The sequence below is a fragment of the Diabrotica virgifera genome, chromosome 9 (assembly GCF_917563875.1).
Source record: "Diabrotica virgifera virgifera chromosome 9, PGI_DIABVI_V3a".
Taxonomy (NCBI): Eukaryota; Metazoa; Arthropoda; class Insecta; order Coleoptera; family Chrysomelidae; genus Diabrotica; species Diabrotica virgifera.
In genome coordinates this window covers 176628710-176652118 of record NC_065451.1, presented here as the reverse complement: position 1 = coordinate 176652118, position 23409 = coordinate 176628710, and the positions used below count along the sequence as shown (strand labels likewise).

Genomic DNA, 23409 nt, shown 5'->3' with positions numbered 1-23409 from the left:
CAAGGATTTCTGCTGCGATTGGTCGTCAAAGATTTACTCTGATTGGTCATCATCGTCAGCTGATTTTGACATAGACATGATGGATTTTGATGAATTTTTTGTGAGGTTATGTTTATGTATTTGTCTTGTCCATAGAAAAGGGGGTCTTGTCTGTTTAATCAATCCTCGATTTGGCGCCTTGTTTTGTGTTTTGGCGGTTTTTAACTCCAAGCACATATTTTCTTAGTCTGTTTGGCGGTTTTTCAACAGCAAACATACATACAAAATTTCATTTTTATATTTCAATTTTTCAGTTGTTTGAAAAAAATCTGTTCGTTAGAACACATTATTTGATTAACCAAGATTTTGTTTAGCAAGAAACAATGGATTCGATCTACCAATCTACTACTTCAACGAGCCTTCAATCGACTTCAACTAGCTAGCCATCAATCGACTTCAACAAGTTCTGAATTTGTCTCAGGAGCTCAGGATTTGTCAAGAACCTGCCATCTTTGCAGCAAAATATTTAAAACTGTGAAAATACGAAATCATCATATCAAAAGCATACATAAAATAGATGTGTCAGTTAAGAAAATTAATCATATTGTTTGTCCGTTATGTGAGCAAGAAACTAATTTACAAACCCATGAAAATTTACGAAAACATCTCAAGGAGAACCACCAGTTGAGTATTGAACTAATAACTTTGGAATTTTCTAGCAAACAAGAATATGAGACATGGAAAGATAAGCAGAAAATTGAGACCAGTTATGCATTGACTAGAGTATGTAATACAAAGGAACATAAGAGCTTATACTATGAGTGTAACAGAAGTGACATACGTGGTAAGTCCAATTCTTTGTTACTTGTAATAATTAAAACTTATACTTGTCTATCTTTAGGGTATAAGCCCAACTATAAAATTAGGACAGAGAAATCTGGTGGATCAATTAAAATTAAAGGAGTTTGTCCCTCCAGACTTATTTGCAAACAGAGAGATCAAGGACAAGTTTCCCTCAGTTATTGGAAAACACATGCTGGACATGAAGAAGAATTAAGAGCCATGCATCTGTCAAAAGCAGAAGAAAAAATGCTTGTAGAAAAATTAACCGCTGGGGTGCCACCTAGTAGAATTTTAAAAGATTCAAGAAAACTGGAAATACCACAACTAGATAGACTTGCTGTATCAACAAGTAAGGATCTCGTAAATTTGTCCACAAAGTATAATATACACAAGAAAAGAGATCAAAATGATATGGTAGCTGTAGCCTTAAAGGTTCAGGAATGGAATACTAACAACAAGAATTATGCTTTCTTATTCAAGAAAGAAGGTAAACACCAATTTTTTTTGATAGCTACCAACATTATACCTTATTAATCAATCCTCTCTCAATATGACTTGTGTGAATTCTTATCCTTGCTTGGCTCGTATAAGAAATCTTACCCTTAAGTAGAATAAACATTTATCCCTTGATATGAAATATACAATAAGCATTTTTAAAAATATATAAGTATGCTAGTTTTAGTTATTCGTTAAAGTTAATTTGTTAAGGAGATGATGGTGGTTGATATGTTAAATTTACTGATTTAATTGTTACCTTTGCATCCCTCAAGTAATAAATCTCACACTTGTCAGAAATCAACAACTTTCACCCCTTAAATAACTAGTTTTAAATTGTCCTTTTATTATCATCATTGCTATATTTATAACACCTTTTTGGGCCTTGGCCTGTTGAAGACCTTGAAGTACTTCTTGTTTCATTTGTTCCTTATATCTAATGTTTGGTCTTCCTCTAGTTCTATGTCCAACTGGCATTTATTCGTGTATTTTGGAACATATTTCATCTTTTCTGCCCTTTCCACATGTCCCTTCTACCTCAAGTCATCCTATTTATATAAATATTATGATATAAAGATTGTGGTATGCCCTGTACAATTAAAAGGTATATCTTTCTCTCCACATACAATTTTCTGTTACTAGTTTATACTTAAAATAAATTTAAAACACATTGAAAATTGGACATACATCAAAATTTTTCATTTTGCTCCATTCCACTTAAGATTTTTCCTTCAGAATTAGCCAATTGGCTTTCTTTATTTTTAGTAAGTGTCCAGGTTTGAGATCCATTACATTAGGAAAAATGAAAGAATACCCATGAACGAACATATAAAACACACTGTATTTTCCTGTCACCGTGCCACACAAAAAATTGGCCAGCGCCAGCTTACATGTAATAATTATTGTTATATGTACTTACACTGGACAATTTTCTTTGTGACACGGTGACAGGAAAATACAGCGTGTTTTAATATGTTCTTTCATGGGTATTCTTTCATTTTTCCGACTGTATGTGAATAACTGGTCTTATTTTATTAAGGTTTTATACAGGGTGTCCCAAAAAGATTGGTCATAAATTATACCACACATTCTGGGGTTAAAATAGTTTGGTTGAACCTAACTTACCTTAGTACAAATGTGCTTATAAAAAATTACAGCCCTTTGAAATTACAAAAAGAAAATCGAGTTTTTTCAATGTATCGAAAACTATTAGATTTTTTATTGAAAATAGACATGTATCATTCTTATGGCAGATACATCTTAAAACAAAATTATAGTAAAATTTGTCCACCCCATAAAATTTTATGGGGGTTTTGTTCCCTTAAACCCCCCCCCCCCCAATTTTTGTGTACCTTCCAATTAATTCATGATTGTGGTACCATTAGTTAAACACAACATTTTTAAAACTTTTTTTGCCTCTTAGTATTTTTTCGATAAGCCAGTTTTTATCGAGATGTGGCTTCTTATTTAATATATTTACATAAAAATTTTATGGGGGTTTTGTTCCTTTAAACCCCCAACTATTTGTGTACTGTGGGGACATCCTGTATACGTGGCACTTTTTTCTTGTAATATTACCTGATTTTAATTCTTTAATTTAAGCTATAGTAGCTTTTATTGGCTATGAATATTCTTCTTTGCCAACATTAATATGACATGTTTTGCCTACATACATGTATTCCATTTTAACTTGATTGGTTGTCAGTATACTGGTCCATGTAATTCATTCTATCTGATTTAGTGCCCATATCATGTTCCATATTGTTCTTACTATTATTTTTATTAGGAGAAGAACATGATGTGCTGAGGACAGAAGATTTTGCCATTGGATTTATGAACAAGATAATGGAGGATAAGTTACGAGAATTCCCTAACATAATATGTGTGGACGGAACCCATGGAACTAATAAAAGACGGATGGACTTAACAATAATGCTTATTAAAGATGACCGAAACCAAGGATTTCCAGTTGCCTTCTTACTGTCAAACAGACTGGACCAACGAGTTCAAGAAGTTTTTTTAGGTATGTATTATACAGTGAGAACGTTTGGTTGGAATAAATTCATTATCTCAAGAATGAGCGAATTTGGAGAGAACTCCGGAGAAAGGTAGATTTTTATTCTTAAATTATGACTTTTTGGCATAATACGCCACAATAAGAATTTAAATCATAATATGCCAAAAATTCATAATTTAAGAATAAAAATCTACCTATCCTGATGTCTCTCCAAATTTGCCCTTTCTATTCCCAATTTAACGTCCTCACTGTATAATTAGTAACAATTAATGACTGGTAAGGATAATTTTTAAATCTTTAGGTGCCCTCAAGAATAGGATGAAGACAGAGATTCGCGCAGATCATTTCATGAGTGATGATGATCCCAAGTATTACAATGCATGGGTGAATACAATGGGAAATCAACCGAATAAGCTTTTATGTACCTGGCACGTGATCAAAAATTGGAATTTTCAAGGGAAGAGTAAAATAAAGGATACAACTATAAAGAAGGAAATGAAAAACGACCTGAGGCAGATTATTACAGAAACGGATGAAGAAAAATTTATGGAATTACGGGATATCTACTTAACCAAACTGAAAAATGCAAATGAGACAGAATTTTGCAATTATCTGGAAAAGTAAATAATTATATGAAATCGTACATTTTAAGACACATTAAGTATATTTTTTTCTAGGAAATACTTTAAGTCTATGAAGAGAACAAAAACGTGGGCCCATTGTTATAGAAGAAATTCTGGAATTAATACCAACATGTCCCTGGAGTCGCTGAACAATCTACTGAAGACCAACTACCTAAATCGGACTGCAACAGGAGGAATCGAGAAATTATTGGATACTATGGATGAGCTAGTGGAGGTAAAAATGTGGAAAAGAATTGTGGACATAAAACGGCCAAACGCGAACAATTATCAGGACAGGACTATAATTCAGGCACACAGAGGGGCAGAAACGATCAAAAGGAAAATGGAGGTTACGAAGAATATGGAGGTATATGGGCAATATCAGGTAAGATCCCTTACGGATCCTAATATATTACAAAATGTAACTTTAAGACAAGTGTGTGAAAGTGAATGTAAGATGTTGTTTTGTAGAGTTTGTAAAATTTGTATACACCGTTATCAGTGTGACTGTAGAGTATATGCAGTGAGAAATACCTTGTGTCAGCATGTGCACTTGGTAAGAATGTATGAGGAGAGCGTGGGTACTAACTCTGTTTTAGATGATGCTGCAAGGTGTTTGGGAGAAAGTTCAATTATCAAATCAAACCATGAGGAGGAAATTAATGAATTTATCAGAGAGAAACTAGAACAGACAAATGTGACCCAGGAAAAAACCAAACGAAATCTTCAACAGGAATACGTCAATAATATGATGAACAAATTAGATGACGAATCTTTTGCCAAATTTATGAGGATGGTTCAAGGACCGTTGGAAAAACTTAATGAAGAGGCAATGAACATTACAAAGAAGCGAAAAATGGAGAAGCAGCAGTATTTTCCTTCAAATAAAAAAAGGAATGTTAAGTAATGTTATTTATAGATTTTTAGTCCTAGGTGAGATTTAGAGGAGTTTTATCTCGCCATTGCACCAATAAAGGGCTCTCCCCTTGAATAAAAAAAATTTAAACAAAGCTATTTAGTGTTTTATTTAGTTTGAAATAGTTATTTCCAGTAAACCTTTGCTTAATTTTGTTCAGACCATTTGTCTTAGCACCCAATTCAAAATATGTTTTTGGTATCATACATTTATGGTGAAATCTTAACAAAATTTAGTGCAAGGTTCTAGAAATAAAAGTAATTTTGAATTTATGCTATGACAAAGGACAAAAGACAATAGGACAAAGAATGCTACGAAAATATATTATGCGATTAATAATATGATACTGAGAAAATGAAAAATCAGCCAGGACACAAAAATACATAATGTATATAATACAATATCAGTACCAACTCTTCTATATGCAAGCGAGACATGGGTCACAAATAAAAGACATGAAAGTGCCAGAAGTGAAGCAGCTGAGAAAAATAGCTGGAAAAACGAAGATGGACAGAGAAAGGAACGAAAACATCAGAAATGTACTGTCAGAACCAATAGAGAAAAAAATTTAAAAAAGAAAGCTGAATTGGTTTGGTCATATAACTAGGATGAACGAGAACAGACTAGTAAAGAAGGTAACATGCCAAAAGACAGGGGAAAAGAAGAAGGGTGGATGGAACAAATTGAGGAAATCGTGACAAAGAGAGGGAAAACAGTGCAGCAGATGGAAATGGCAGGAGACTGGAAGGCGTGGAAGATATGAGTAAAAGATGGATAGGTGATACCAAAGTCCGACGCTCTTATAGGACATAAGGACAACAAGAAGAAGAATTTATGCAAGGCAGACTTGCACGTAGTGTTGATTAATATTGAAAAGCCAAGAAGGCAAAGTATGATAGAAAGGTGCAAATAAAACTCAAAAGTAAGTTCTATATGACTGCATTAAAACTAGCTATGATGTATGGACGTAGGGTACTGAATATTGGGCAGTAAAACATTGGAATGAACAGGAATTGTATATTGTTGCGATGCGAATGATTCATTAGCTGAGTGGAGTAACTATAAAAGATAAAATTAGGAATGAATATATGAGAGAAAATTAGGTGTAGATCCCACTGGAAACAAAATAAGAAACAGGTTAAGGTATACGTTATGAGCAACATAGAGATGAGGACCACACCATGCAAGTAGAGGAGAGGTGGTTAGTCCCTGTAGAATAGGAAGACGAAAAAGACGTGGTGGGCGACAGTTAATCAGGATATGCGTGTAAAAGGTATTCTTGATATGGCACAAAAAATTTGGAGGAAAATAAATAGAAAGCCAACTGTACAAAAGAAAGGAAAGACAAAAAGAAAATGAATGTTCTAGAAATAAAAGTAATACGAGGAACAAACCTCTAAACAAAACATTACCTAATAAAAATAAAATAGCCTACATATTTAATAAAAACAGCATCACTAACAAAAGCAAACACATATTATTATCGAATTTAAAGTTACAAATTCACATAATAGGTTATGTTTACCTACATATGGCAAAAGGAAAAATTTCTACATTTATAAAAATAAAATAAAACACTCTAAATAATTATAATTCTTATAATAAAATTGTAATAATAATAGTCAGCTTAATACTAACGAATATTCCCTGCTTATACTACCCGCCAAATTTTAAATTAGGCTATGTCAAAATCAGATGACGATAATGACCAATCGGAGCAAATCTATGACGACCAATCACAGCAGAAATCCTTGCGGTTTATAGTGTATTCTATAATACATATACCAGGGTTGCCAGATGATTTTTTTTTAATTCCCTAGAATTTTTGTCAAAATTTCCCTAGATTTCCCTAACAACTTGACAACCATTTTTACCCTAGAATTCCCTATATATTTTCAATATACGCATGCGCATTGGATAAGGTCGACTTTTTCCATCTGAACAGCTAATGCGCAGGCGTACTGCCTCTGGGTAATTTCAGGATGTTCTCCGCGAATAGACCCAGTATTTTTTTGTATATGTTACGAGCAAAGCCCGAAATTGGACAATCCTACCATTGTACGGAAAATATTGTACACTTCTAGCATTGTACTCCCAAAGTGTAAAATGTCTGAAATGGTCAAAATTCAAAACACTGATCGATTCGAATCGATTATTGTTGACAAGCGACACACCAAATCAAAAATCGAACATTTATGGTTATCTAATAATCTAGTAATATTTTTATGGTTAATGGTAGAACCTAATCCTAGAGAAATCTCTTCGTGGATTTTATATATTATGGATAATAATTTAATCCTACAACCCAGAAATCAGAAACCCTGATTAATAATAGATTTATAACATAACCTTATTGATGTTTGTTTGCCCTTGATAACAAATGGGGAATAATCGATAATCGTAAAAATCGATATCTGTCATATTCTCTTCATTTCTTAAGTTTGACGCATCGCTGGGATTCCCCGAATTCGCGAATAAAACGATTTTTATGTAGATAATATATGTGCAATTTTATAAAGCCTATAAAATCAAACAGATTTTTTAAAATCGTCTTACAAATATTAAGAATTCCCTAGATTTTTCATGGAATTGAATAAAATTCCCTTTTTCCCTAAGCTGGCTCAAAATTCCCTAGGCTTAGGAAAAATTCCCTAGGTCTGGTAACCCTGAATACTGAGAATCATGATCATGGGCTGCGAACTCAATGGAAAAAATACTCGAGTCTAGATCCCGAGCCGAGGATTAGCGGCGTGTAATTTGTGTTGCCTATATAAACTTGAATCGCGAATGTTTATTATTCAAAAAATTACAACTGTACAAATCAATGACATTTGTGTGCATTTTTTTGGCATGAAAGTTTAAACTTGGCTTATGTCTAAATTTATAGACGTTGCCTTTAAGCACTTTTAAAGGGGCAATTGCATCCAATTTGTCGGGATGCGAACTTTTTACATGTCTTTTTAAATCATGTTTACGTTTATACACGTTTCCGCATTCCAAGCACTTATTAATTATTTCCACACCGAACATTTTCGTTGTCAAGAAAATGAAATATAGTATTTTTACTACAAAAACGTTATTACGTAGGTCAAAATTTTTGACGTAAGAGAACTGTCAAAACATTAGAATGTGACTTTTCATTATTGCTATGTTTATTATAAACACGGCAATAATGAAAAGTCACATTCTGATGTTTTGACAGTTCTCTTACGTCAAAAATTTTGACTTACGTAATAACGTTTTTGTAGTAAAAATACTATACCTACTCAAAAGCAAACACAATAACACAAACACAGAACTGTGAACAGTAGAAATGATTGAATCGGAAAATTGATCTAACAGCTTCACTGTTCAATTGATAATTATACAAAGAGTCTACATTCTACCACATCCAATACTATTTTAATATTAAATATCATGCAACCGCAGTAAATATCGGTTTTTGCCTGAAAGGAGGAAGACCTAACCCTTCGGTCCAAACCTAACTTACGGGTATTAGAGTGAGAGAACCGCAGGGCAGGAGGTATTTGACCGCTGCGCGCAATCACAACCCACCCTTTTTATTATCACTAAACGGTCTTTTCAGCGTTTTAAATAACACTCAAGGCCCATTTCGTTGATTCAAGCTTATATAGGCAACCCAAATTACACGCCGCTAATCCTCGGCTCGGGATTTAGACAGAATAGAAAAACTCGGTTCCATATATATAGTGAGCTTCCGGAATTAGAGATGGCGACACATAATGTAGATCGCTAATATATGTGGTACAAGGCTAATTGAAAAGAAGAATACTTGACATTTGAATTTTGAGTTGGACAGTGGACAGTTGTGTTTATTTTGTAACAGCGTTGCCACATTCAGCAGATTTCTACTTTTTGGATAGATTTTTGATAAATTTTTTTTAAATTCTAGTAGGCAATATTTTTTAGTAGGTTTTTGGTATACAGTGATGAACACGCTAATAACCGGCAAAAAAGCTCAAAAGATGGAAAACATAATACATTGCGAAACGAAAAGAGATGAAACTAGTGGAGGTGGAAATTATCGTTATAAACGTATTAATTAACATTACATAGTTTTCCACCTGTAGACGTCTGTGATAGGAGTATTTTATAAAATTCTACTCTCACAGTGACAGTTGTCATACCTCTGATACGTCTAAAGGTGAGAAACTATGTAATGTAATGGTATTTTAGACGTTTATAAAGGCCGCGTCTCACCATCAAATAATTTGATCAAACAGTTTGAGCAAACCTGACGTACTTGAGGAAGTACGTCAAAGTGACGTCACAATTGCAGTTTTTTGAAATTCTAAAAATCTGTGCTCTCACTATCAGTCTAGTTTGATCAAATTTTTTGTATTGAGTTGCCTAAAGACCGCGTCCCACCATCAAATAATTTGATCAAACTGGTTTGAGCAAACTGAAAGTGACAGTTAGTGACGTCACATCCTGAGTGTTCATTGTGGATAATAATGAAAAATTTTAATTTTAAATAAAGTACAAACAAGTTAGACAACTCAATACAAAAAATTTGATCAAACTAGACTGATAGTGAGAGCACAGATGTTTAGAATTTCAAAAAAACTGCAATTGTGACGTCACTTTGTGATCACAACTACAATAAAGTTATAACTAAAGCTCGGATTATAGGCAAAATGCCTTTTTTTGCCTATTTTGCTCATTATAATTGTTTTTTGCACTTTTTGCCTTTTTTCGTAAATTCCGCCTATTTGTGCCTTTTTTAAAATTTCATGGTACTACCCATGATATTATTCTATTACTAAACCATTCTATAATAAAATTTTGGGTCAATAATAAAATATCAATGGTTTGTTTATATAACAGATTTCTAGGAAAATGTACCTGATCGAGACTTGAGGGTTAACTATTTGGAAATCCCTAAGCTTTATTAGTTTACTATCAGTTGTACAGTCGGTTACTGTATCAGAGTTTAGTCACAAATTGCTATATCCTAGTTTAGTTTTGTTGCGTATACCGAAAAGCAAAGAACAAGTTTTAAAACGTTTTAGACATTTGTGTGAAAAGATGACATCTAAATTAAGGCTATGGATCGCACCTTATTCGGAACTTTCTCTAGAAGGAGATGGAGCATTTTGTAAACCATGCGGCAAATCGGTAAGTTTTATTTTTTCTCGTCCCACAACATAACTAAATTCTAAAGCGGTTTTAGAATTCTAATTATTTTTTTTTTAATTCTCAGATTTCAAGTAGAAAAAAGTACTTTATTGACCAGCATTGTGGAACCCCACTTCATAAACGTAATTTGGAAAAATTAAATTCCTCTAAGTTAGCCCAAATATCTCTGCGGGATAGTTTAAGCAGTTCAAAAAAAAGGAAGAAGACGCATTTAAATTTGATTTATGTCAGATGATGATTGCATCCAACATTCCTCTATATAAAGTTAATAACCCTAGTTTTAAATGCTTTTTCGAAAAATATCTTAATAAATCCTTACCGGACGAAAGTACATTGAGAAAACACTACTGTGGAAAAATGTTATGTGGAATGTATTTCAAAAATTAAGCGGGAGTTAGAGGGCAATTTTTTGTATATTATCGTGGATGAAACGACAGATGTATGCGGCAGGTATTCTTGTTCTCATGATCATTTTTCAGTGCGTCACAGTTTTTCGATTTTTCTCTAATGCATTAAGTTAGATGAGACGGAAAAAGCGGTAGCTCCGTGATTAAATACAAAAATAATGCAGCATTACAATGGTTATATACATAAGATGTTTATTCCTAACCTACTTTTGATTCGTTGATATTTAGAATGCGCGTTTTTCCTAGCCAATCAAATACACGTATTACGAACATTTGACAAAAACTTCGTCCATTTTGGCCATTTTTTAGAAGTGTCAAAGAGTCAAGTGACGGTTATTATTCAGGTCAGTATTTTGTGTACCTGTCATTTTGAAATTTCGACTTCGACTTCACTTGTGTTTCACAACGTCTTTGTGCATTATTTTGTGTTTGGTTTAGAATTTAGTTCGTTAAAAGTTAGTAATTGGCGTGAGGAGACTAGAGACATTCGATTTGTACCGAAGAGTGCTAAATATCTCATGAGTAGATAGAATAGCTAACGTGGAGGTAATGAGACTTACGCATAAGGAACGAGAACTCACAAATAAGAAGAAAACTGAGATATATGGGACATGTGATGAGAGATGTATATCTAATACTCCAGGTCATTATGCAAGAAAAAGATCCATAGTAAGGAGACGTAACTCATGGCTGAAGAACCTTAGGAACTGGTTTGGATGTAATAACAATGAATTATTTAGAGCCGCTGTTTCAGAAATAAAGATCTCTCTGATGATTGCTAACTTTTGAAGCGGAGACAGCACCTAGAGAAGAAGATAAAAACACAGTTTATGGACAGTTTTGTGTCATTTTTTAATGTTTCCATATTTATAAATTTAATTAACAATATTGTTTACTTTTTAATTTTATTCCCCTTTCTTCTTCTTAACTCAGGCGAGACTCGTTAGTCTCTGGCACTTGGTCATAAGACCTTTGTACCAAACCCTGTTCTTCTCCTTAAACTTTAATAAGTCCTGTGGCCTCAACGAAGGCCAACAGTTTTCTTATTGGTAGTTTTAAGATCTCTTCTGGTTCAAACCTCATTTGACCAGTGAAGTTCTGCCTTACATCACCTAGCACACTGCAATAGCATAGTATGTGTATGGCAGTTTCTTCTTCCATTTCGCACTTTCTGCACCATGGTTCATTCACCTTACCTAGTTTGTATAGGTGATTTCTTAAACGACAATGTCCAGTCACCATTTCAGTGACCGTTTTGATCTCTCGTTTATTGAGGTTCATCAAACTGTTCGAGAGTTTTTTTATCAATATTCTTGATTATTTTTTTAGTCTGGATTTGCCCTTGAGTGGTTCTCCATTTATTTTGATGATTCTTTATCAGCCATTTCTGAACCTCGTTTTTCATAGCATCTTTAGTGATGCCACAGAAAGGTTCTGGGCCTTCAAAAGTTTTTCTCGAGCCTTGTTTCGCTAACATATCTGCTCGTTCGTTCCCATGCACCCCTTCATGACCCGGCACCCATATTAAAGACACTTTGTTGTCTTTTGCCAGGTTATTGAGGAGATCTTTGCAGTTTCTCACCAGTTTTGATTTGGTGAGAGGGTTCTTTACAGTCAGAATAGCCGATTGGCTATCTGTGTAAATGTTGATTCTCTTAGCTTTAGGGTCCTCATCAATTATTTCATCAATGCAGGCCACCAAAGTAAAAACTTCAGCCTGGAACACCGTTGTATGTTGACCTAGGCTGTAACATTTATTATAGTTACATGTTTGCCCAAAGACTCCTGATCCAGTACCATGGGCAGTTTTAGATCCATCAGTGAACCATATTAAGTCTCCATTAATGTTTGGGACTTTTTGTTCTCTAGATGGTATAATTGTGTTAATCTTCTCAGTGAAGATTAGTTCTTGTGTCATCATATCTAAGTTCATCATAAAGATGTATTCCTCAAGTATAGTCCCAGTAATGTTTGTGTGGCTATTCAATACATAATTTGGCCTCCAAGTATTGTTTGCTTTGAGCCTCAGGATGGTCATAAAGGCTACCGCCGAAATATACAATTCCAGCGGAGGGAGACCTGTGATAGCCTCTAATGAAGCCGTTCCTGTACTATTCAAGGCTCCTGTTATATTTAGAAGCGCTTGTCTTTGTAGGGTGGTGAGAGTGGTCACACAAGATTGCAAAGCCGTCTTTCTCCACCAGAGTACTGACCCATAAGTAACTGTCGGTCGTATCACTGATGTGTACAACCAACATATCACCTTTGGTTTCAATCCCCAGGTTTTACCTACAACTCGTCTGCAGTTCCAGAAGAGTCGCTTAGCCCTATTGGTTATATTGGTAATATGAGTATTCCAATTGAGTTTCGAATCCAGGGTTACCCCTAGATACTTAACCTCATTGGTTCTTTCCAGTACCTCTCCAAATAATTTCAGCTCACTCAGTCCAGTAAGCTTCCTCTTATTTGTAAAGGCTACCAGTTTAGTTTTAAAAGGGTTCACGGAGAGGTTCTCTTTCAGACACCAGTTCTCTATGTAGTGAAGGGCATATCGCATCTGATACGCAACAGTGCTGGGAAATTTTCCCCTAGTTACTATCACGATATCATCTGCGAAACCCTGGACCGAGATTCCTTGGGCGCTTAGCCCATGAATCAGATCATCGACAACTATGTTCCATAATGACGGTGACAATACACCGCCTTGAGGGCATCCCTTAGTTGCCCTCAGATTTATGGTATCTTCATGCGTATCTGTGGATATTATTCTGCTCTGAAGCATCTGAATAATCCACTTGCATGTTGTGTTGTTGATTTTCTTCCTCACCAGTGCGCTTTGTATAGACTCGATTGAGGTATTATCAAATGCACCTTCTATATCTAAAAATGCCGCAAGGGCGACTTCTTTTTGATGCAGACTCCTTTCGAGTTCCGACACTAGATTGTGCAGGGCGGCTTCACCTGATTTCCCTGCCTGATACGCCCATTGCCGTTGGTGCAGTGGATTTTCATTTAAATTGTTTTTCTTGATGTTTTCGTTCAAGATTTTTTCCATGGTTTTTAACATGAATGAGGTCAGACTTATAGGCCTGTAGGATTTTGCTAAGGTGTAATCTGTTTTTCCTGGTTTGGGAATAAACGCCACCCTTGCCCTTCTCCAAGCTTTGGGAATGTATCCCAGAGCATGGCTTATTTATTCCCCTTTATAAAAAATACCTACATGTTAACATATTGTGTAAAAATCAAATCTACTAAATTACTAATTAGTTTAATTCCACAAGCTTTTCACCTATGGCTAAGTACGATTGTGGCATCTGTCAGATTCGTCAATAATTACATGAAATAAGTCTCGACACACCCAATACAGTATATGACGTCATAATTAATGACGCACTGAAAAATGATCATGAGAACAAGAATATATAGCTAATTTATTGATTGGAATTTTGAACGAAAACTTTGCGAGAAAACCTTATTTAGTTGCCGTTAAAGAATTGGAAAAAACAAACAATTTAACAATAAGTCGATTTATACAAGATAGTTTAACAAACCTCTTTTTACCCAACCCTATACCAGTGAATAAAATAGTTTTAATGCTTTCAGATGCTGCGGCATATATGTTAAAAGCTGCTGTTAATTTAAAGATTTTTTATCCTAATTTAATTCATTGCACTTGTGTAGCCCACGGGGTAAATAGAATTGCTGAAGAAATAAGAAATCTGTTTCCGTTGGTAAATAATTTTATAAATTTTATGAAAAAAGTTTTTGTAAGGCTCCGTTGAGGGTGCAAATATATAAAGAAAGACTTCCCGGTGTCCCTTTGCCACCTAAACCAGTAATTACAAGGTGGGGAACCTGGCTCGAAGCAGTTTTTTTTACTTTGAACACTGCAATGAAATAGAATTAGTTATGTCAGAATTTGATGATGATATTTCCGAAGCCATTCGAGAAGCAAAAAAAAATATTAAAAAATCCCAAATTGAAACAGGAACTGGCTTATATCAATGACAATTATAAATTAATAGTTACCACAATTACCTTATTAGAAAAACAAGAGATAAATTTATGTGAGTCAGTAAAATTAATAGATAATTTAAAGACGAAAATTAAATCGGCACCTGGAAGTAACGGTCAATTAATTTAAAAAAAAAATGAAATATGTTTTCGACAAGAATGAAGGTTTTTCGTTTTTATCTAATGTTGCTAAAGTTTTGAATGGGACATTTTCCGAGGAATTACAAATTATGCCAGATTTATTATCCGCTCTGAAATATGCTCTAATTACATCTGTCGATGTCGAACGTTCGTTTTCAATGTACAAATTAATTTTAAGTGATCGAAGACATAGTTTTAAGACCGAAAATATTGAAAAACATTTAGTTGTTTCTATTAATGATAAAATTTTAAGTGGTTATAAATAATAAGTTATATTCCTTTATTGCCTATATTTTGCCTAAATGTTAATATTCCTGCCTTTTTTAATAAAAATCTTTGCCTATATAGGCGCCTTTTTCTTCAATTTTTGTTGCCTATAAATCCGAGCTTTAGTTAAACATTAAAACTTCCTGTAAAAACTTGATGGGGTTCAATCCTCAATTGTATAAAAAACCTTATTGCGTCTAAAAGTGCTTTAACGATTAAAATATCCCGGTTGTCGAGGCATTTAAGGATACAGAAAATAGTTTTACCGAGAATATTCCATTACTTCCAATCAGTAAGTCTAAGGAAAAGGAATGGTTGTCCAAATTAGAAAAAAGAAAAAAAATGGCAGTGATGCCTGTGCACTATGCTGCAAACTTACTTGATTCGTCTTTAACAGGGCAAATCCTCACTGGTGAAGAGCATATGTTAGCTATGCAGTGTATAGACAAGATATTAACCAATCGTTTCAAGTTTATTGACAAAAAAGAAAATATTTTTACACAACTAACAAAATTCTGTGCAAAAGCAGACCTTTGGTCAATGGATTTTAATTGGCTACAGCACGATCAGTATATTGTATAAGCTGGTGACAAGGAATATGCACCAAAACTTCTTTAAAAGATTTGGCAATTACAATACTGGGGTTACCAGATACTACGCTGAAACAGAGCGTATTTATAGCACATACTCTTTCATTCATAATAAAAGAAGAAATAGACTGACTATAGATAGAGCAGGGAAGTTAAACTACATTAATAATAATTTTAATAAAAATGCAATATTTCCGTAAGTTTCCAATATTCCCGGAAAGTTTCCGGAAACTTTCCGGCGTTCGAATCTTCCCGGAAAATTTACATCACTAGCCAGAACACCAGCGTGATGTTCCACAGACAGTTAGTAAGTTTTTTAAACTCCGAGACAACTTATGTGTCTGTGACGACTTGTTATTTTATGGCAACAAGATTGTTACTCCCAAAAGCTTGAGATCTGAAATGTTAGGGCTGGTGCATGAAGGTCATATTGGCATTGAGAAGTCAAAATCTAGAGCCAGGCAAATTTTTTACTGGCCAGGAATGAGCTTGTGAAAAATTTAGACCAACGCAGCAAAGGGAAACGTTATGTCCATACCCTTTACCAGAAAATCCATGGGAAAGAATTGGCATTGACATTTTTACATGTTATGGTACAAATTATCTAGTAGCTTATGATTCTTTTTCAAACTGGATAGAGCTTCACCCAATAAGAGACAAATCTGTCAGTTCTGTCATTCAAGTTTTAAGGTCAATGTTTGCTACACATGGCTCACCAGTCTATGTATGTTGTGATAATGTTCCGTTTAATAGCTTTCAATTTGCCAGAGAATGGAATTTTCAAATTAAGTTTAGAAGCCCCAATTATCCACGATCAAATGGACTGGCTGAGAAAGGTGTAGCCATTGCCAAGAGTATTGTTAAGAAGTCCGTTGATGACAGTTCTGACATTGAATCAGCACTCTTACAGTAAGGAAATGCACCCCTTAAGCATATTGGTTATACTCCTTCACAGCTTTTAATGAGTAGACACTGTAGAACTAAGTTGCCGGTTGTAAGAGATGCTAAAACCATCACTTTGTCTAGATGTAAACGAAAAATTGAGTAAAAGGAGAAATATATATGTGAAGGACTCTAACCAGGGTGTTAAGGATTTAAAGTGTTTGGAACCTGACACAGATGTGGTGATATAGAATCGATGTCAAAAGAGGTGGGAATCAGCACAAATATTGTCACAGCATGAAGTCCCAAGATCTTATATCTTGAGAGATGAGCATGATAATATTGTCCGTCGCAATAGAGTAGATATAAGAGAATCTCTGAATAAATTTGAGTCACAACCACCTGTAACACTTACAGATACTGAGGATGCAGGTTTAGATCAAGGACCTTCAACCTCAACACAGCTGAATCACCTACCTCTCTTGACATACAAAATAATGTAACTGAGCAATCTGATATTTGCAGAACTAAGTCAGGTAGAGTTGTTAAACCTCCTTTAAAACTAAATTTGTAAAAAGGGGGAGATGTAATATGTTACGCTTAAGTGCGTACTATTAAGGTAGCTGGAGTGCTGAATAGTGATAGCCATGACAGTGACAAGTCAGCATGGCTGTCACCAGGATGCCGTTAGCCACTGGACCTTGACAGAGACTTGATTAATGTCAGATGTAGGAATAGCTATAGCTTGTAGTAACGGTTGTAACTTTATAATGATAGATTTAATAAAGTAGGTGAAGGTTATTTTTATATCGGAATACCTATACAAAATGCCTATGGTCCTTTTCATGAGCATTTTTCAATGCGTCACAAATGATAGAAAAAAAGTTAAGTCCGTGATAATACACATTTATAACATTTATTCTAACATGACATTTTAGTTAAATCTGACAGTTGTCACATTTTATATGTAGTTTGGCATAAAAACAAATCAATTAGGGATTCCAATGAACTGTCAGTGGTGGTCCGTGGATGGCTAAACTGACATGGCCATAGACACAGTTAAGGGGGGTGGTCATGATGTATGTAATGTTTACATTGAATATTGACAAATTTGTAAAGAATATCCTGTTTGGTTTTGTTTTTTTGTTAATTGTGTAGCGAAATTTGTGAAATTGTGATAGCAAATTAAATATGAAGTGGTTTAAACATTGGATACGCCTATGGATGACAGTTTCGCCATCCAGCAGCCATATTATATCACGTGATTTGGAATGCCTAATTGTGTTTATTGCATTTATAAAACGGTATTTTCTTTGATTTGTATAGTCTTATAAATTGTACAGATTATATTCGTACATAATATTATATTATACAGGGTGTCCCGAAAAGATTGGTTATAAATTATACCACACGCTCTGGGGTCAAAAATACTTCGATTGAACCTAACTTACCTTAGTACAAATGTGCTCATAAAAAAAGTTACAGCCCTTTGAAGTTACAAAATGAAAATCGATTTTTTTCAATATATCGAAAACTATTAGAGATTTTTTATTGAAAATGGACATGTATCATTCTTATGGCAGGAACAACTTAAAACAAAATTATAGTCAAATTTGTCCACCCCATAAAAAATTTATGGGGATTTTGTTCCCTTAAACCCCACTTTTGTGTACGTTCCAATTAATTAATTATTGTGGTACCATTAGTTAAACACAACGTTTCTAAAACTTTTTTGCCTTCTAATATTTTTTCGATAAGCCAGTTTTTATCGAGATGCGGCTTCTTTTTTAATATGGAAATTTTTTTTGTGTTTAAACTGACAAACAACGAAACATGTTTTACTAAAAAAGTGATTCTTTTTATTAAGTTTTTTCTTCGCCATAGCAAAATCCCTGTCACATGGCATGTAGAAATGTCCCTTTATGGGGAAATTTCTACTGGTTCACACTTTGAAATCGTCGGAGGTCTGTAAGTGCTAAACTGTATAGTTCTTATTCTGACCACCACATATATCAAAAAAAATATGGAAATAGTAATCCTTGATGGAGTTATAGGGCAGTCAATGAGGGTATGTGGCTCCGAATTCTATCCTACTATATCGATTTACGTGATATTTTCACAGTAAGTAGGGAATAGCCCAAGAAACAAAGTCTACCCTATGCCGATGTGTGCTTTTGTCTTGGGGGCGGTTCCCACCCCTTCTCGGGGGTGGAAAATGTTTTGCTTAAATAACTACGGAAGTGGCTAGAGAACCTAATACTAAGCAAAAACTGCTCTATAATTTTTTTTCGAAAACTCAATACTTTTTGAGTTATTCCTGGTTGAAAATTGGCCATTTTCATTGAAACATAACACCTTTTCAAACGGTTTTTTTACGAATACCTTAAAAACTATGCATCAAACTAAAAAAAATTATATAAAACATTTTTGTAGCTTATAAAATAACAGAGATTTTTTACTTTATGAATCTTCTAGTCATAACACAAAAAGAGTAAGTGAAAAAAACCTGTTTTCTTGGTGCATGCTCAAATCAGTGTATTTAACTTGAAATAACAGAGAAACGGTCGATTTTAGGTGTATAATGCTACCAATAACTTTTGTTGTGCTTGAAACGACCTTTAAAATAAGCAATATTAAATGTCGATTACATTGAAACTATGCGAGATAAACTGTAAAAAATTTGATGACTAACGTATTTTAAGAAAAAATGAGAAGTATATTTAACCCCTCATCCACAAGAATTTAAATGCATTGTTTTCCTTCTACAATACATTTTACTATAGTGTTCTTTTTATGTTCAAAAAGTTGGGCGGGTTTAAAATGAATGGTTTTTGAAAAAAATAAGATCAAATTATTGAGCGCATTTTTAAATGTTCTTAAAAATCTTCCTTTTTCTCCATGTAACTCGAAAATGATAAGAGATGCCAAAAAAAGATGCCATACAAAAATGAAGATTTATTCTAGATAAACATTTTGATTTGACTTTTTATAACAGTATCTCTTATCATTTTCAAGTTACATGGAGAAAAAGAAGATTTTTAAGAAAATTTAAATATGCGCTCTATAATTTAATCTTAGTTTTTTTCAAAAACCATTCATTTTAAACCCGCTCAACTTTTTGAACATAAAAATGACACTGTAGTAAAATGTATTGTAAAAGGAAAACGATGCATTTAAATTTTTGTGGGTGAGGGGTTAAATATACTTCTCAATTTTTTTCTTAAAATTAGTTAAGTCATCAATTTTTTGCAGCATATCTCGCTTAGTTTGAATGTAATCGACATTTAATATTGTTTATTTGAAAGGACTTTTCAAGTACAATAAAAGGTATTGGTAGCATTATATACATAAAATGTGTTATTTCAAGTTGAATACACTGCTTTGAGCATGTACCAAAAAAACAAACTCTTTTTACCTACCATATCTCTTTTTGTGTTATAACTAGAAGATTGAAGAAGGAACGAATCTCTTAGTTTTTTTATGAGCTACAAAAATGTTTTATATAATTTTTTAGTTAGATGCATTGTTTTTAAGATATTCGCAAAAAACCGTTTGAATAGGTGTTATATTTCAATGAAAATGGCCAATTTTCAACCACCAATAACTCAAAAAGTATTGAGTTTTCGAAAAAAAATTATAGAACAGTTTTTGCTTAGAATTAGCTTTTTGCTTGTTCTCTAGCAACTTCCGTAGTTGTTTAACCAAAAAATTTTCCAACCCCGAGAAGGGGTGGGGACCGCCCCCAAGACAAAAGCACACATCGGCATAGGGTAGACTTTAAATAAGGAGATATTTTCAGGCTATTCCTAAAATTTCATTAAAATCCATGCAGTAGGATAGAATTCGGAGGTAATAACCTGTTCTTGCTCTCATTGACTGCCCTATTAACATAGATTTCCCAGATATACTTAAAACATAGATTTCCCAGTTTTTAGGTCGTGGATATTAACAACTGTACATCTTTGACACATACTATACTTTGGTGCCTCTGTAATAGGGAACTTGCATAAAATTTTAAATTCGAAAAAAATGGTATAAATCACAACAGAACATAATTTAGAACCTGTATCAAAGATAAAAAAGTTTTGTTTGTCTTTCGTTTGGCCCCTAAAGACGACTACAAATTCAACTTATACCAGCCACCCCAAAACGCGTCGTGACGTCACGCCGTTGTATGTTTACATTCTACGTTGTATATACAATTTTAAATTAGACATTATAAACGTCAGTAAAAATACAGTTATGTGACGTTAAAAGTGTTTTTGATCGTTTGAACTATTCATAGAAAATTTGTACTTTTACAAAATGGTTTTATTCTCAATAGTAAACCTTCTTTCCTTTCCTTCAAAAACTGTATCAAACTCCAATCTCAACAAACTGGTATATATAATTACGACATACGAGAAATGTCATTAGAATATAAATATTTTTCCTTTATTCCCGACGACGAGCTGGCCAAATACCCAAGTAGGTGGAGGCCAATAAACCAAAGAAGGAGAAGAAGAATATACCTAAATATAAGGCTGTGTCTAGGTACACGCTAACGTGTACGCAAATAAAAAAGTTAGAATGTCAGAGTGCTGGAATTTGTTTAATCGCGTTGTGTGTACACTTTAATTTTAATATTGATTAGTAGATTTCTTATTTTTTATTTGTTTAGTGTTTGTTTTTAAATTAAATATGCAGTGTGGACAATTATTTAGTTGTTTTAATGAGTTTAACAACATTTTAAAACAGTATGAAAAAGTTAAAGAGACTATAAATTAATATATATATATATTTTTTTAGTTATAAGTGAAATACTATTACCGTCCAAAATTAAAATAAAAGGAACACCTAAAGCGTTGACAATAATAATTAACTTGTTCTGAAGCTATTTCCTTGTGGCATTTTTGTAATCAACTATTCTAAATGGGAACTAAGCCACAATTTAACTAAAAAAATGATTTTATTAACGTTTCGACGTCTAAATCGGACGTCGTTGTCAAAATACAAAATATTATTAAATTAAACAAAAATGTTGTTGCTTAGTAAAAAAATGTTTCTAATAATTTATTTAATCTGACTAATTTTTGTATTTTGACAATGACATCCGATTTGGACGTCGAAACGTTAATAAAATCATTTTTTTAGTTAAAGTGTGGCTTATTTCCCATTTAGAATAGTTGATTATAATAATTAACTGACGTATAAAAATTATTTTAACAATATTTTGTATGTGTCATGTCAACTAAATACATATTTTTAATTTGCTAACCTAAATATATACTTTTATATATGCATTCATTTATTACAATTAAGTTTGAAACACCTGAATGGTTCTGCTTCCCTTCCCTTAACAAATATTTTTCTATCAAACAAACACTAAACATATTAAAATAGCATGTACCAAAATATACAGTCACTGAGCACGCGAAATAATGACGTCACTGGCTTGATGAAGTTTAATTCGCGTTTACCTAACTTTTTTATTTGCGTACACGTTAGCGTGTACCTAGAAACAGCGAAATATAACCATAATAATAACTAATGTAAAACTATGTGACGTCACGGGTCGTTTGAATTATTTTATACCGCAGAAGACTTTAAATATGTATTTCTAAGTTATTAAAAGTTTTTGAAGCGTGAAATTTTGGAAATCTCATTTTTAAACAATACTGAACATTATTATGTAATAAAAAAAATGTGCAAGTTCCCTATTCAGATGGTCTTTGACCTTTAACATGCACTTCTGGTTACTTCATTTTTATAAATAACTTGTTTTAGTCCCTTTTTACGTTTTTAGGAATAATTTCCACATAACGATCCTCGTCGGACGTTAGAAGCCGTTTATTCGAGAAATACCACATGTCCGGGACTTGTGGGGTTTCTCAAATAAATATATATTTTAACCCTGCTGTCCCGTTCGAGTCAACTACACAAATGTACTGTTCGGGTCAATATGACCCAACTATGCTTTACCCTCCTTAATCGAAATAAAATAAGCTAATGGTAATAAACAAAACTTTATTAACAGGAAATTATGGTTAATTAAACAAAAATTATGTTGTTAATGTAATTTAAACCTTATTAACAAAAATAAAAGGTATCTTTTTCTTCCAAAAAACCTAGTAACAAATATCTACAAAAATTTAATTCAGTTTACGACTGGGACAGTAATAAAAAGAATGGATTTTACAAATATGTTTATGATATATACAATATAATAATTAGTCTTGTTATCGTTTTTAGGGCAAGTTTACAGCGTGCTCGTTTAGCAGGCGGAGTTATAGTTTAGCGTCCATAGACGGTTCATTAGCATTTCCATCTTGTCTACTTGTTTCTGCTCGTGTCCTTTTTACCAGTTCGTAAGACCCTTTAGTTATTGGTATATTTTTTCTGGAAATGATGACTGGTTTCATTAGTTTTTTCCCAATTCCTCAAGAAAAATTCGCCGTTTTGTCAGTTTATTGGTATTCCAATGGATATTTATTGATGCCCATAACACGAACGCGTTGTAGGCAGAAATCTACAGAAGATTATAAAAAACAATCATTGGCCAGTGATTTATCTCTTCTCGCATGTATACGTGCCAACAAGCTAATCTAGAATATCAACTGCTGCCTTATTGGAATTGTAATCTAAAATAATTTGGGGCTTTTTCATTTGATGAAAGTGATGCATGATGCATCGATTTATGATTATGTACTCATAAGAACATTTTTATTATTCTTAGGAATATTGTCAACAACAGTGGTATCTTGCGTGAAACAAAAAAGACGAGCTATGAACTTATTTATTCGCGATTTTTGCTGAAAGCTCCGGTTTATTTTACTGATAGTCCCCGGAATTGTATCTACTTTGTTTTAGAATAAATTGTCCTAAATTTTACGATGTAAAAAAGTTATTACACGTAATATTGTGGCCTTCCAAGTCACTACTCAAGTCACACATCACACGCATTACTGTATAGATCTGCAATTTTAGAGCATAAGAAGTTTTACTGTTCATAATACATAAAACCAAAACTTGTGTGCCATATTTCGCTGGTTTGCTTGGAATGTACCATTTGAAGGGAGAGCGGCCTCTAAAGGCA

General features: G+C 33.5%; 2 protein-coding genes and 1 long non-coding RNA gene across 21 annotated transcripts in view; 2 read left to right on the top strand and 1 right to left on the bottom strand.

The window, feature by feature from the left end:
- Positions 1–23409, top strand: part of LOC126891985 (uncharacterized) — a 167250-nt gene that overhangs the window by 67724 nt on the left and 76117 nt on the right. The window lies entirely within an intron of this gene.
- The window catches only part of LOC126891978 (zinc finger protein 845-like), a 151081-nt gene that overhangs the window by 68892 nt on the left and 58780 nt on the right, over positions 1–23409 (bottom strand). The window lies entirely within an intron of this gene.
- LOC126891981 (uncharacterized) lies at positions 82–4967 on the top strand. The gene is made up of 5 exons (XM_050661359.1): positions 82–823; positions 881–1309; positions 3104–3340; positions 3636–3954; positions 4012–4967. Exons 2-5 carry the CDS (start codon positions 1042–1044, stop codon positions 4862–4864), a joined length of 1677 nt encoding a protein of 558 aa, XP_050517316.1. The 5' UTR covers positions 82–823; positions 881–1041; the 3' UTR covers positions 4865–4967.

What these genes read in the sequence shown, in the direction of transcription:
- LOC126891981 (XM_050661359.1), top strand. Translation starts at nt 1,042, where the DNA reads ATGCATCTGTCAAAAGCAGAAGAAAAAATGCTTGTAGAAAAATTAACC. An exon ending in AGTTCAAGAAGTTTTTTTAG is followed by an intron (nt 3,341 to 3,635) that starts GTATGTATTATA and finishes TTAAATCTTTAG; the next exon opens with GTGCCCTCAAGAATAGGATG. An exon ending in TTTTGCAATTATCTGGAAAA is followed by an intron (nt 3,955 to 4,011) that starts GTAAATAATTAT and finishes ATTTTTTTCTAG; the next exon opens with GAAATACTTTAAGTCTATGA.